General features: G+C 38.1%; 1 protein-coding gene across 1 annotated transcript in view; it reads right to left on the bottom strand.

Moving 5' to 3' along the window:
- The window catches only part of Csl4 (exosome component 1 Csl4), a 78,642-nt gene that overhangs the window by 16,393 nt on the left and 49,790 nt on the right, over nucleotides 1-12,459 (bottom strand). Inside the window, exon 7 of the mRNA XM_090384910.1 lies at nucleotides 6,149-6,199. Coding sequence (XP_090241036.1) covers nucleotides 6,149-6,199 — 51 coding nt within the window. The remainder of the gene's footprint in view (nucleotides 1-6,148; nucleotides 6,200-12,459) is intronic.

Here is a 12,459-nt window from a genome sequence, read left to right as displayed (position 1 = left end):
GATACTATATAGTTAATTATCAAAACCCATAAGGATTATGCCTTGTGCATTTCGTTTTCAAAGTACATTACTACCACACTCTTTTGGCATCTCTCATATTGTGGATATAACTTTGCAACTGTGATGGCTTGTTGTATTACCTGGGTACCTGCCCGCCCACTGATGATGAAGCCCAATAGCTTCAAAACGATCGTCTGGGTGGTGGTACCACTGAAAATAAATAACAGTAGTCTTCTCTACTAGAGAAGCGTTATTTATTTGAAGTAATGCAATAGGAGCTATCTCGTTGTGAAGCAACCACAATATGAGATACAATTAAAACGATGCCCTCTATGCTACATATGTAGCTCAAGTTTATGAGTTAACTATGGTGTATTTACACTGATACTATATAGTTAATTATCAAAACCCATAAGGATTATGCCTTGAGCATTTCGTTTTCAAAATATCCTTATTACATATCTGATCGATATAGCTGTGAATAATGCCTGGCAGCTACATAGAATATGCAAAGGCAAAGATGCAATAGACCTATTAGGTTTTTGTAGAGCTATAGTAAGATTTTATTTAGTGATATTGCAATACACCACAACAAGGCCAGCAAGGAAGACCACAACAGACATTGAATGAAAGTCGATTTGACATGCATGCACATTAGGTTGCTCCCGAAGAAAATCAAACAAGATGTGCACATTGTCACATGAAAACGACAAGATGCAAGAAATGTAATAGAGGGTTATATGTAAAATGCTTTAAGGATTACGATATTCAGTAACACTTAAATAAAATAATTTGTTTTTGTAAGGTATTTTCCTAGTGTCCTATATTTTCATTGTAAATCATATTTTGATGAATAAAACTGCATTTCTCATGTCATTAGATTTTATTTGTCCTTATTTCTCACATAATTTTAAAATTCATAAAAAATTCTGACTTTAGGCATAAATTGGTTAAACAAGTTTCAAGTATTCATAGAAGTTCAGAATATGTTGGTATTAACATGTTTGTTGCTGCCTATATTTTAGAGTTTATCTTGTGCTTTAATTTCCGGAATGCTGAGAAGCAACAACAGAAGTAGCAAATATGTTAATCAAGAGAAATTTTTAGTTAGATACTTTTATTAACACTGAAGAATTTTTGTAATTTTCATTTAAAGTACAGGCAGTTCCCACTTTACGAGTTCCCGGGTTTACAAGTCCCCCCCCCACCAAGTATCAACAAAATCGAAAATATGAACATTAATTGAAAAAATGAATCAATTGCATAAATACTGCATTTCAAACCTAGCTCGTAGCTATACAATAGTGTACCCCCACTTTATGATATTAATCTGTTCCAGAAGCACCATCGTATCATGAAAATATCATCACCATCGTATCGTGAAAGCACCATCGTATCGTAATGTGAACCCAATAACACATTGTTTTTTGGTTATTCATTCCAAGACCTCAGAAGTTGAAATTTTTGCGATATAACTAAGCTATTCATCTCTCCAAAAGGTTATTTTTATAATGAAAATTTTGTGATATTTTTCTAAAGCACATTTCTGGAGGTCACTATCATAAAACAATAAAAACAATTTGCACTTTCCGGTTTATTGTCCTTTTCTGTTAGTGCAATCAATTATAAATGGGCAGTAAACTCGATGTTATTCCATTTGCAAAAATACTGATAGCTGGAATTGTGTGGGTTTTACGTTATTATGGTGAGATGTGTTTTCGCATCACTTCGTGTGATCTTCGGGAGACATTTGACATGCTAATGCAACAGATAAGAAAGGAGGTCCCAACTCCTAAAGAATTTTGAAAAGAATTCCATATTTTAGATGCAATTAAAATAATACAACAAACTTGGGACAAAATTACAGAGAAGAACTTGAAGGGTGTTTGGAATAAACTGTGTCCTCAATTTATTGATAATTTTTAAGGATTTCAAGAACCAGCAGAGATCGTACAAAATGAAATAGATGCGGTTGTTACTATTGCTAACCAATTGCAGCTTGACATTTCTTCGACTGATGTCACTGATCTGCTTCAAGCTCACAAATAAAGACCTCTTTGAAATAGCAAAATGTAAAGAGCTGAGAAAGATTTAACAACTGAAACTCCTGGTCCTTCCTTCACACTCAAGGAGCTAGATGAAGTTTTTTAACACACAGAAAAGCAATCGAGATTTTAGAATCACAAGATTCAAATTTGGAGTGTACTAGGAAAGTTGCTACAGATTTAAAAAATGCTTATGCATGCTATCGTGAAATTTATAAAAGAAAAAAGAAAACTGTCTTGGAAACAAACTCTTGAAGAATTTCTGAAGAAGACAACTCCTTGTGTTTCCAATAAATCAGCAATGAGTGATCAACGACTGTGCATTTAGTTGATGACGAAGAAGAATAAACATTCTTTAATATTTGTAAGTCATAAATAATTTCTTTATTATAATTTGCTTGATTTTACAAGCTATGGTTTTATTTCTTTGGATAAATCAATCATTGTTTAAGCATTAACTAATAAGCTAACTAATTTTCATTGTTGAGAACGTAACCCCTGTTTTTAACATTATGACTATGAGAAATAAATTCCCGCTTTACAAGTGCACGCTAGGAATGAATTAACTCGTAAAGTCAGGAACTACCTATATTAATAATCTTTTAGTTTTGTTGGTAGATATTTGTGAGTAGATGGTTCACATGTTAATTTAGTCAATATGAGAAATATGCTAACAATATTGCTAAGTTTCATTTTGGTAACCATTATTACTCATACAGTTCGATACAAGCTGTATATCGTGAAATTTATAAAAGAAAAAAGAAAACTGTCTTGGAAACAAACAACTCTTGAAGAATTTCTGAAGAAGACAACTCCTTGTGTTTCCAATAAATCAGCAATGAGTGCCGAGACATGAATGATTGTACAGACAAATACTGAGTGGACTGGAAACTATCAATTGGGCAGCTCACTCAGTAGTATATTTCTAGATGACAACCAACTAATTACTGCTCTAACCAACTTGTTAGAGTGGTAGCAAGAGAAAGCAATATTTTTGAACTGATTATAAGGAGCAATTCACCATGCATTAAAATTCTTCGAGTGAAGGAACCCGAATGTGGCAATAATTGTATTGATGTGGGAATCTATTTATAAAAAAAAAAAACCCTACTCTACAGGGAAGGGTTTTCATTTTCATAAGGGTGTTACCACGGGCTTAGATGTTTCAAAACATCTTTTTAGCAGGTTCAACTAATAGGAAGTATTCAGGAGAGTAAATTCATGAATGTTTGATAACCTGATAAGTTTAATGGGCAAAAAAACAAATGAGATGACTATAAATTGGCAGGGGAAAGTGAATCCTACAGTATGTATAAATTAGTCTGTAATTCAATTATTTAGGGAGTTAGGTAAGGCAGATTATGAGAAGTCTGGCTAAGAGTACAAAAAAAGTAGTAAAGAATTATTTGCTTATGTTGAAGGAAAGGAACAAAGCACATCAGTCCATTTGATATGAATGGACTTAAGTCTTGAGAACCTTGTACATGCTGAAAAGCTGAATCAACAGTTGGCAATTACATTCACTCATGAAGTATATACATCACAATGGATTCTCGCACTGCTTCTACTGTAATGAGCAGCAGCCTGGAAAGCAAGGTTCTGGGGATTTCAAGGACTGCTGGGAGTCATCATGGAACAAGTAAATACATGGGTTGTGTTAGGGTAACTAAGAGTAAGAACAGGTGCATCTACACCAATGCTAGGAGTATAGTAAATAAATTTGATGAATCTGAGGTGCTGGTGAAGACATCAAAGGCAGATGGATATTGTTAGGATATCAGAGATGTTACACAGAGACAAGGAATGCAGAATTGAAATTTGGAGAGTACAATGTCCAGATGGGATAGAAAGGGAGGACAGTTTGTTTGTTTGTTATTTAGGAGCATTAGCAACTAAGGCCATATTGCTCCGGGGATATGCGGTGGTCATTCCCTGACCTTTCCGCATCCTCTGTATTTGGTGGTCACGGGCTCGAACCCAGGTCTAATCAAGAAGCTTGTGCTATGCACTGCTGCTCCTACTCGCCTGGCTACGGAAATGCCATAGAAAGGGAGGAGGGGTCACTGTTAGTTAAGAGAAAAAAAAAAAAAAAAAAATCTAAGGAAGTGCATCCAGTTGACATGGGTGAACAATGCAGTGTTGAGTCAGTTCGGTGTGACATAAGTACTGGGAAAGCAAAGTTGAGAGTAGGAGTGTGTTATAGACCTAATGACTGGAATGAGTATAATGAACAACTCTACAGAAAAATAGAGTGGGCCAGTAAATCAGATTGTCTAAGATAAGTTAAAATCCCCCATATAATGGGGGATTTTAACTTACCAGATATTGACTGAAACTTGTGGGTTGGTCACACCCATATTAGCAAGGCTTTTGTGGATTTATTAGCTGACTGTTTTCTACAGCATCATGCTTGAGAGATAACCAGAGAAAGTAATACACTTGATTTGATAATCAGCAGCGATTATTCATGCATTAAGAAACTGCAAATAAAGGAACCACTAGGTGGCAGTAATCACAGTGTACTGATGTGGGATTTACTCAAAGATGTAACTACCATCAAGGGTAAAAGGAAGGGTTTTTGCTTTCGTAAAGGAGACTACAGTGGTCTCAGACAGTTTTTAAATTCTATACAGTGGGACAAACTGATGATGTTACCAACAGCAAATTCTAAATGGGAAGCAATTGAGGAATTAATCTTGGAACTGGATACTAGGCTTTTCATACCAACTAAGAAATACTGTTCAAAGTTTAGGCTTAAATGGATGTCAGATGTACTAATGAGACTCATGGCAGAGAAGAAAAATGCATGGGATGCATATAAATTATCAGAAGACACAGATGCCTATGATGGATATAAGATAGTCTGTAATTAAGTCACAAAGGCAGATTATGAGAAATATTTGGCAAAGGATGCAAAAGAAAAACAGTAAAGACTTCTTTACTTATATGTACTCTAGATGAAAGTGGATCAATTAGATTTGTCCACTTGATATTGATGGTTCGATTGTTGATGATTCTGCTCAGGTAGCTGACAAACTGAATGAGTACACATGAGTAGTTATTCAGGGAAGGGAATGCCAGAAGTTTATAAAACTCTGGTAGGGAGCTAAATGATTTTATAATAACTGAGAGCAAAGTGGAGGGGAAATTGTTGAAGTTAAACTTAAGAAAGGCACCTGGGGTGGATGGGATCTATCCAGTTATATTAAAGGAGGCGGCAAAGGAAGTAAGCATGCCCTTAGCCATGATTATGAGGGCATCCTTGGACTCAGGGGAGGTCCCCACGGACTGGAGATGTGTAAATGTTTTCCAAATTTACAGAGGGGGATCAAAATGATTTGCTTCTCAGCTGTTGAATGAGTCCAAAAATGATTTGATTCTCAGCTGTTGAATGGTGAGGTCAAAACTCTAATTGCCAATAATCAAAAGTAACTTGCTCATAGATTTCTGGTGCTTTGACTATGAAATTGAAATATTTTCACAGTGGTCAAACATATTAAAAACACAATTAACCAAAACTAAAACGTTTACTTCAGTGGTTTTAGAGAGAGTGAATTTACATCTTAATCTTTAGTTACATGATCAAGAAACCATAACCTAATATAATATTTGAATGACATATTGCACAGTTTATCTTTGATCTAAATACTTGAACAAAAAAGCACTTCACCTGTGCAAAGTTTTAGAATCTATTTATTGTTAACAGACTACAAGTCAAGTAATAACTGTTTACAAAATAAGGTTAACTGAAGGTAATCTGACAACGCCATTTAGATTAAAGTTAAATTAAAGATTAAAATTTGCAGAAACTATTAACAATATGATTATAAAACCTTCACATATGTGAAATGCTTTTAGTTCAAGTATTTAAACCATAACCTACAACAGAGTCCTATATAAATTTTCTTGCTGAAATTTTTTAATGGGTATATTAAAAGCTAAAAAAATATCTTGGTTTGTTAGGATCATTCTTCAAATACCAAAAATCTACTTCTATTGATAAAAAAAAAAAAAAAAAAAAAAAAAAGGAAAGCACATTACATCAGAAAGACGAGCTTTAGAAATCTTTTTAATTAAAAATAAAACCAAAATGCAAAGGATACAACACGTGCTAAGACAATGTCACCGGGCCGGAAGCACCTGTACATTTCAACCTAAAAGAATACATTAATGTATTACATTAAATATGTGATCAATAATAAAATGATAGATATCATGATGGGCATATACACCATTGCCTGGCTTCTTTATTAGGACATGAGATATTATGTTAGAAAAGTCTAGCATTTTGTACTGAACTGATGGCACACCAGTTGGTATGCTGTTGGTGCAGGATGACATGGTATAGAGTCAACAGGATCTTTAAAAATGATAAAAGGATTACTGAACAACTAATGCAGTGCTGTCTTGAGATAATTTTGCATCCTAGGCAAATCAGGCATTTGGCGCCCTTTTGAAATAAAAATTAAATAATCCACACAATGGCAAAGCACCCCTACCCAAATGGCACTGAACCAATGTAACAAAACTGTCCTTGATTCTTAGAGTGCCCACACATAAGTATTCCCTGTGTTTCTTCTTCAAACCACTCTTTTTTTTAGAGTGGTAGATGGTTGCACTGCCACCTTGAAAGTATCCCTACCCACAGGGTAACCATGCAACATAACCAGCTGCACCTGATTTGCCACTAATGTGCCTAAAACCCAACAATAACAACTTGATCTTCAAATGTTCAAATCTGCTCTGGCCTTCAAAGTGCTCTCCAGTAGGATTGGTACATCCTACACCATTACACCTTCTATAGCAGTCTGTAATAGCATTAGCATATGATGTTAATGATGCAATGAGGCAAATGATGCAAGAACACAAGCTTATACAGCATCAACCAAAAAAAACAAAAAAAAATAAGTGGGGAAAAACTAAAAACCCATTCTGCGACTGTGACAACGTGCCCCAGACCATCCAGCATGTCATCTCGGAGTGCCCAAAGAGGAGATTTGAAGGCTCCATCCAAGATCTACATAGTGTTACTGATGATGCTATTAAGTGGCTGAATAAACTGGACATTACATTTTAATTCATCAAATGTTACTTATAATTTTTTTCTGTAAATATTGTTTTTAGGCTTATTGTAATTTATTTATTTATTTTTTTGACATTGTTTGTTACAAATGTATCCTCATTTTTGCCATACGAAATAATAATAATAATAATAACAAAAAAAAAAAAAAAAAAACACTTCCCATTTCATTCATCCAATCTCTCCAAAGGTTTGTCCAGTTCCTCCTTGAATTTATTTAAGCTATCAACTTCCACAACGACAGATGGAAGTTTTCCAGCAATCACCTACCTGCTGGCTAAAGGCAAATTTCTGCACATCTATTCTACAACTGTCTTTCCTCAATTTAAGTTTATGCCCCCCAGGTTTTTAATCTGAGCAAGAAGTAGAATCCCATCAGCAGTGAGCGTGCTCAAACCATTCAAGGCCTTATACACTTCAATCAGATCATATCGCAGGTGCCTAGTCTCTAGATGCTACAATTTGCAGAACTTAAGCCTTTCTTGGTAAGAGGACCATTTTGTTCCCCCTCACCAATCTTGTTGCCCTTCTCTGTAAACGCTCAAGCAACTCAACATCCTTCCTAAAATGAGGCCTCCAGACCAATGCCTCATACAAAGGGATAATCACCTCCTTATCCCTGCTGGCAAAATTCCTGTATATCATTGACAATACCCCATGATCTGCTCTGGCAGCCTATCTGCATTATACAGAAAACTTCATATCTGTCTACACAATTAACCCCAGGTCTTTTTTGTTCTCTACAACCCTGAGTGTAGTATCACACAGTTAGTACGTTTCTCTGGATTACTTCTACCCATATGCAGTACTTTGCATCTGTCAATGTTAAACATAAGTTGCCACTTCTCAGCCCATCTGCCCAGCTTTTCTAGATCCAGTTGAGTAGTATACTGCCATTAACAACCCTTTCAACCTTTGTATCATCTGCAAACTTGGACATTAAGCCAGATATACCTTCATCAATATCATTGATAAATATACAAATCAACAATGGGCCAAACACCAAACCCTGGGGGCTCCCACTAATAACATTAGTCCATGAAGAGCAGTGTCCACTGATTACCACTCTCTGTTGTCTCCCACTCAACCGCCCTTTCATCCACTGTAGCAACTTGTCCTTAATACCATACTGCTCCAATTTGTACAGTAGTCTTCTATGTGCAACAGTATCAAAAGCTTTCCAGAAATCCAAGTATATGACATGAAAATTATTTTTTGCATCCAGTTACTTTGTGACCACATCATAGTATCCAAACAAATTGGTCAGAGATGACTTCCCCTTAACGAACCTATGCTGTGTATGAATTATACTGCAGTCTTGTCTAGAGTGAACTTGCAATACTGTTATTTTTCCCCAGAACAGAGGTTAAACTAACAAGTCTGTAATTACTCATGACACTCTTTGATCCCCCTTTGTGAATTGGGGATACATTTGTACATCTCTAATCAGTGGGGACCTACCCTAAGTCCAAAGTTGCTCTCATAATTATGGCTAAGAGTTTGCCTCCATTAATATCTGGATAGATCCCATCCATTCCAAGTTACACAGTGATTTCTTGCTTGCACCGACCAAGGGAAAAGAACTTAATTAGTAAGTGAGAGAGTAACCACAGTAACCAATAAAAAACTGACACAAGACACAGGATATTTAGGAGATAACATATATTAAATTTAGCAAATACAGAACATACATAGAAGCTTTCGGCTACTGTATGTAGCCTTTTTCCACTAATTGAGCACATACAAGCAGTTGTTTTTATGTGCTGTAGCTAACCTTTGAGTACGCAAGCACGCAAGGTCACGGAGGAGGGGAGTGTGGTTTACGGGTAGTTGCAAACAGTGATGTGGGCGAGGAAGGAAGAGATCAGGAAAAGGGAGGGAGGGAGGGAGGGGAGAAGCAGGATGGGAGACAGTTTAGATGGGTGACTGCCGTCATAGGCGGCTCCGAGTTTGTGGACTATGAGAGGTTCAAAGATCGGATGTGGGTGCCATGGTCCCTGTTGATCGTATTCCCAGTGACACTGATCTGTGCTGATTCCAGCCAAAGGCAGATCCTGAAATTGCACGAGAAGCCTATGATTTTTGCATCCTTAGGTATGTTATCATGGCTCTCCAGCCAACAGTGAGCAGCTAATGCTGAATGGGTAAAGTCAGCTTTAGTGATGGCGGTCTGGTAGTCCCTCAGCCGGTCTTCCAAACTACGGATGGCCTCCCTGATGTAGCTTGCTTCGAAGTGGTGGGATTGCCTCTGCCTGAAATGATGGCGCGCAGTGGTGGGGATGCCTCTGCCTGAAATGATGGGGCGCAAGGGAATGTCTCGTTTATGGTAGCCCGTAGAAGCAGCCCCACGAACTGGCACGCTTCATTTCAAACCTCTTCAAGCTGCTGGTAGGCCGGACAGACTTCGCCATCCAATCCAGCCAGGAACTTATACAATGATTAAAGAACCACAGCATCAATGAACCTAGACCTGCTCGTATCCTACAACATCACCTCCTTATACATGCATCCCCATCTCTTATGCAATAGACTATGTTTGCCATCGACTGGAAGGCGATCATACCTTATGAGATAAGACCAAACTTTCTGTATCAGATATCTGTGAAGCAACACAGCTATGCCTCAACCATTCCATCTTCATGTTTGAGAGCACTGGACATAAACAAACCCGAGGCCTTGCCATGGGCTTTCCCATCAGTCCTCACCTGGCAAACCTGGTCGTGGAAGAGTTCGAAACAGATTCCCTTTCTAATCACCCTCTGGCATAGATATATGGATGATATCCTCACCATACTCCCCAGAGGCTCCGAGATGACATTTCTAGGCTATCTCAATAGCAAATTACCTTTTTTAAAATTCATGATGGAAACCGAGAAGGACCAGGCCCATCCGTTTTTAGATGTGTGGTTAAAGAGAGGGTTCACAGGTCACAACGTCAGTAAATCAGAAATCCACATAATGCCGGACATTACACCAACTACCATTCCTGTCACTCCAATGCACAACTTCATAGCATCACCCATTCACTAACGAACAGGGCTTGGACACACTGCTCCAACACTACCGGCACACGCGAAGAAATACAGAGTCAAGTCAGACCTCAGAAAATGCGGCTACCCTGAGCAGACCCTCAACTACTAGGAACTACGGACATCATTCTGTCACAGAACTGACACTCCTCATCAGATGCCTGACAACCTGACACTTCCGGTTTCACAGGCGTCACACGCATTCCATTTTACCCTGCTCTAGTGCACAGCATAGCCAGAATCCTTCGCAGTTACAACATCCACACCGTTCAAACACCCAGAACGAAACTCCAATCTACATACCATCTTCTGAAAACACCGATTTCCCCGTGAAGTGGAGCGGGATCATTACCGCATACTGTACCACAAGCTACATCGGGGAGGCCATCCATTGTTGGAAGACCGGCTGAGGGACCACCAGACTGCCATCACCAAAGCTGACTTTACCCATTCAGCACTAGCTGCTCACTATTGGCAGGGGAGCCATGATATCACACCCAAGGACGCAAAAATCATAGGCTTCTCATGCAATTTCAGGATCTGTCATTGGCTGGAATCAGCACACATCAGTATCACCAGGAATACGATCAACACTGACCATGGCAACCGCATATATCCAATCTTTGAGCCTCTCATAATCCACGAGCTCGGAGCCAACTATGATGGCAGTCACCCATCTCAACAGTCCCCCCTCTCCCTAGCCTGCATCACCATTCACAACTACCTGCTGTAAACCACACACCCCTCCTCCATGACCTTGCGTGCTTACGTATTCGAAGGTCAGCTACAGCACATAAAAACAACCGCTTGCCAGTGCTCAATTAGTTGAAAAAAGCTACATACAGTAGCTGAAAGCTTCTATGCATGTTCTGTATTTGGTAAATTTAATATATATTATCTCCTAAATATCAGTGCCTTGTGTCATTTTTTTCTTATATGTTACTGTGTTTACTCTCTCACTTACTAATTAAGTTCTTTTCACTTGGTCGGTGCAAGCAAGAAATCACTATGCATCCAAATCCTCACAGGGTTCTTCAATTACCCCAGGTTACTTTCTTATGTTTAACTTCAACAATTTCTCCTCCGATTTGCTTTCAGTTACTACATAATCATTTAGCTCCCTGTTAGAGTTTAATAAGCTTCTGTCCTCCGCTTCCCTACAGAATTCCTAATGTGACACAGAAGCCTCTGTCACCTGATAATTTATATGCATCCCATGCATTTTTCTTCTCTGCCATGAGCCTCATTAGTTTGTCTGACATCCATTTAGGCCTAAATCTTGAACAGTATTTCTTAGTTGGTATGAAAAGTCTAGTAGCATCCAAGATTACTTCCTTGAATGCTTCCCATTCAGAATTTGCTGTTGGTAATATCACCAGTTGGTCCCACAGTATAGAAGTTAAAGAATGCCTGAGACCACCATAGTCACCTTTATGAAAGCAAAATCCCTTCCCTTTATCATGATCATTGTTACACCTTTAATTAAATCCCACATGAGTACACTGTGATCACTGCCACCTAGTGGTTCCTTTTTTCTGCAGATTCTTAATGTATGAATAATCACCGCTGATAATCAGATCAAGAGTATTACATCCACTGGTTGCCTCTCGCATATGCTGCTGTAGAAAACGGTCATCCAGTAAATCCACAAAAGCTTTGCTAGTGTGTGAGTGGCCAATCTACAAATTCCAGTCAATATCTGGGAAGTTAAAATCCTCCATTATAAGACAATCTGATTTACTGGCCCACTCTATTTTCCTGTACAGTTGTTCATTGTACTCATCAGTGTCATTAGGTCTATAACATACTCCTACTCTCAACTTGGTTTTCCTAGTGTTTATGTCACACCAAACTGACTCAACATTACACTGGCCACCAATGTCAACTGGATGCACTACATTAGAGTTTATGTACAACATATACAACATATATTCATATACAACAGAATAGTTCCAGTGCCTCGTGATTTTCTCCATATGTGCACTCCTACAATAGTTGCTGTCAAGTGTACGTTGAAACCTCAATGTGATTTTCCTACGGTCCTCCTGCATCAATCCTTTGCACATCTGGCAAATGCCAGATGTGTATTTTCCAAATGGTGTTCAAGATTGGTGAGTTTTTCTTAAAGGTCTCCTAGTCCTGTAATGCATTCTTTGTCAGATTCTTCACATGGTGGGGGTACTGATGGCGTGTAATGTTCTGGAATTAAATGCAGAGGTTAACTGTTATGTTGTTTGGTATAATTACTTTGACAAGCTGCTTTAAACATCAAGCACCTTGCTCCATCACCTTACATTATCGGCTG

Source organism: Mastigoproctus giganteus, chromosome 11 (assembly GCF_048544385.1).
Source record: "Mastigoproctus giganteus isolate SK-2022 chromosome 11, ASM4854438v1, whole genome shotgun sequence".
Classification (NCBI taxonomy): Eukaryota; Metazoa; Arthropoda; class Arachnida; order Uropygi; family Thelyphonidae; genus Mastigoproctus; species Mastigoproctus giganteus.
This window is presented reverse-complemented; position numbering and strand designations above follow the sequence as displayed.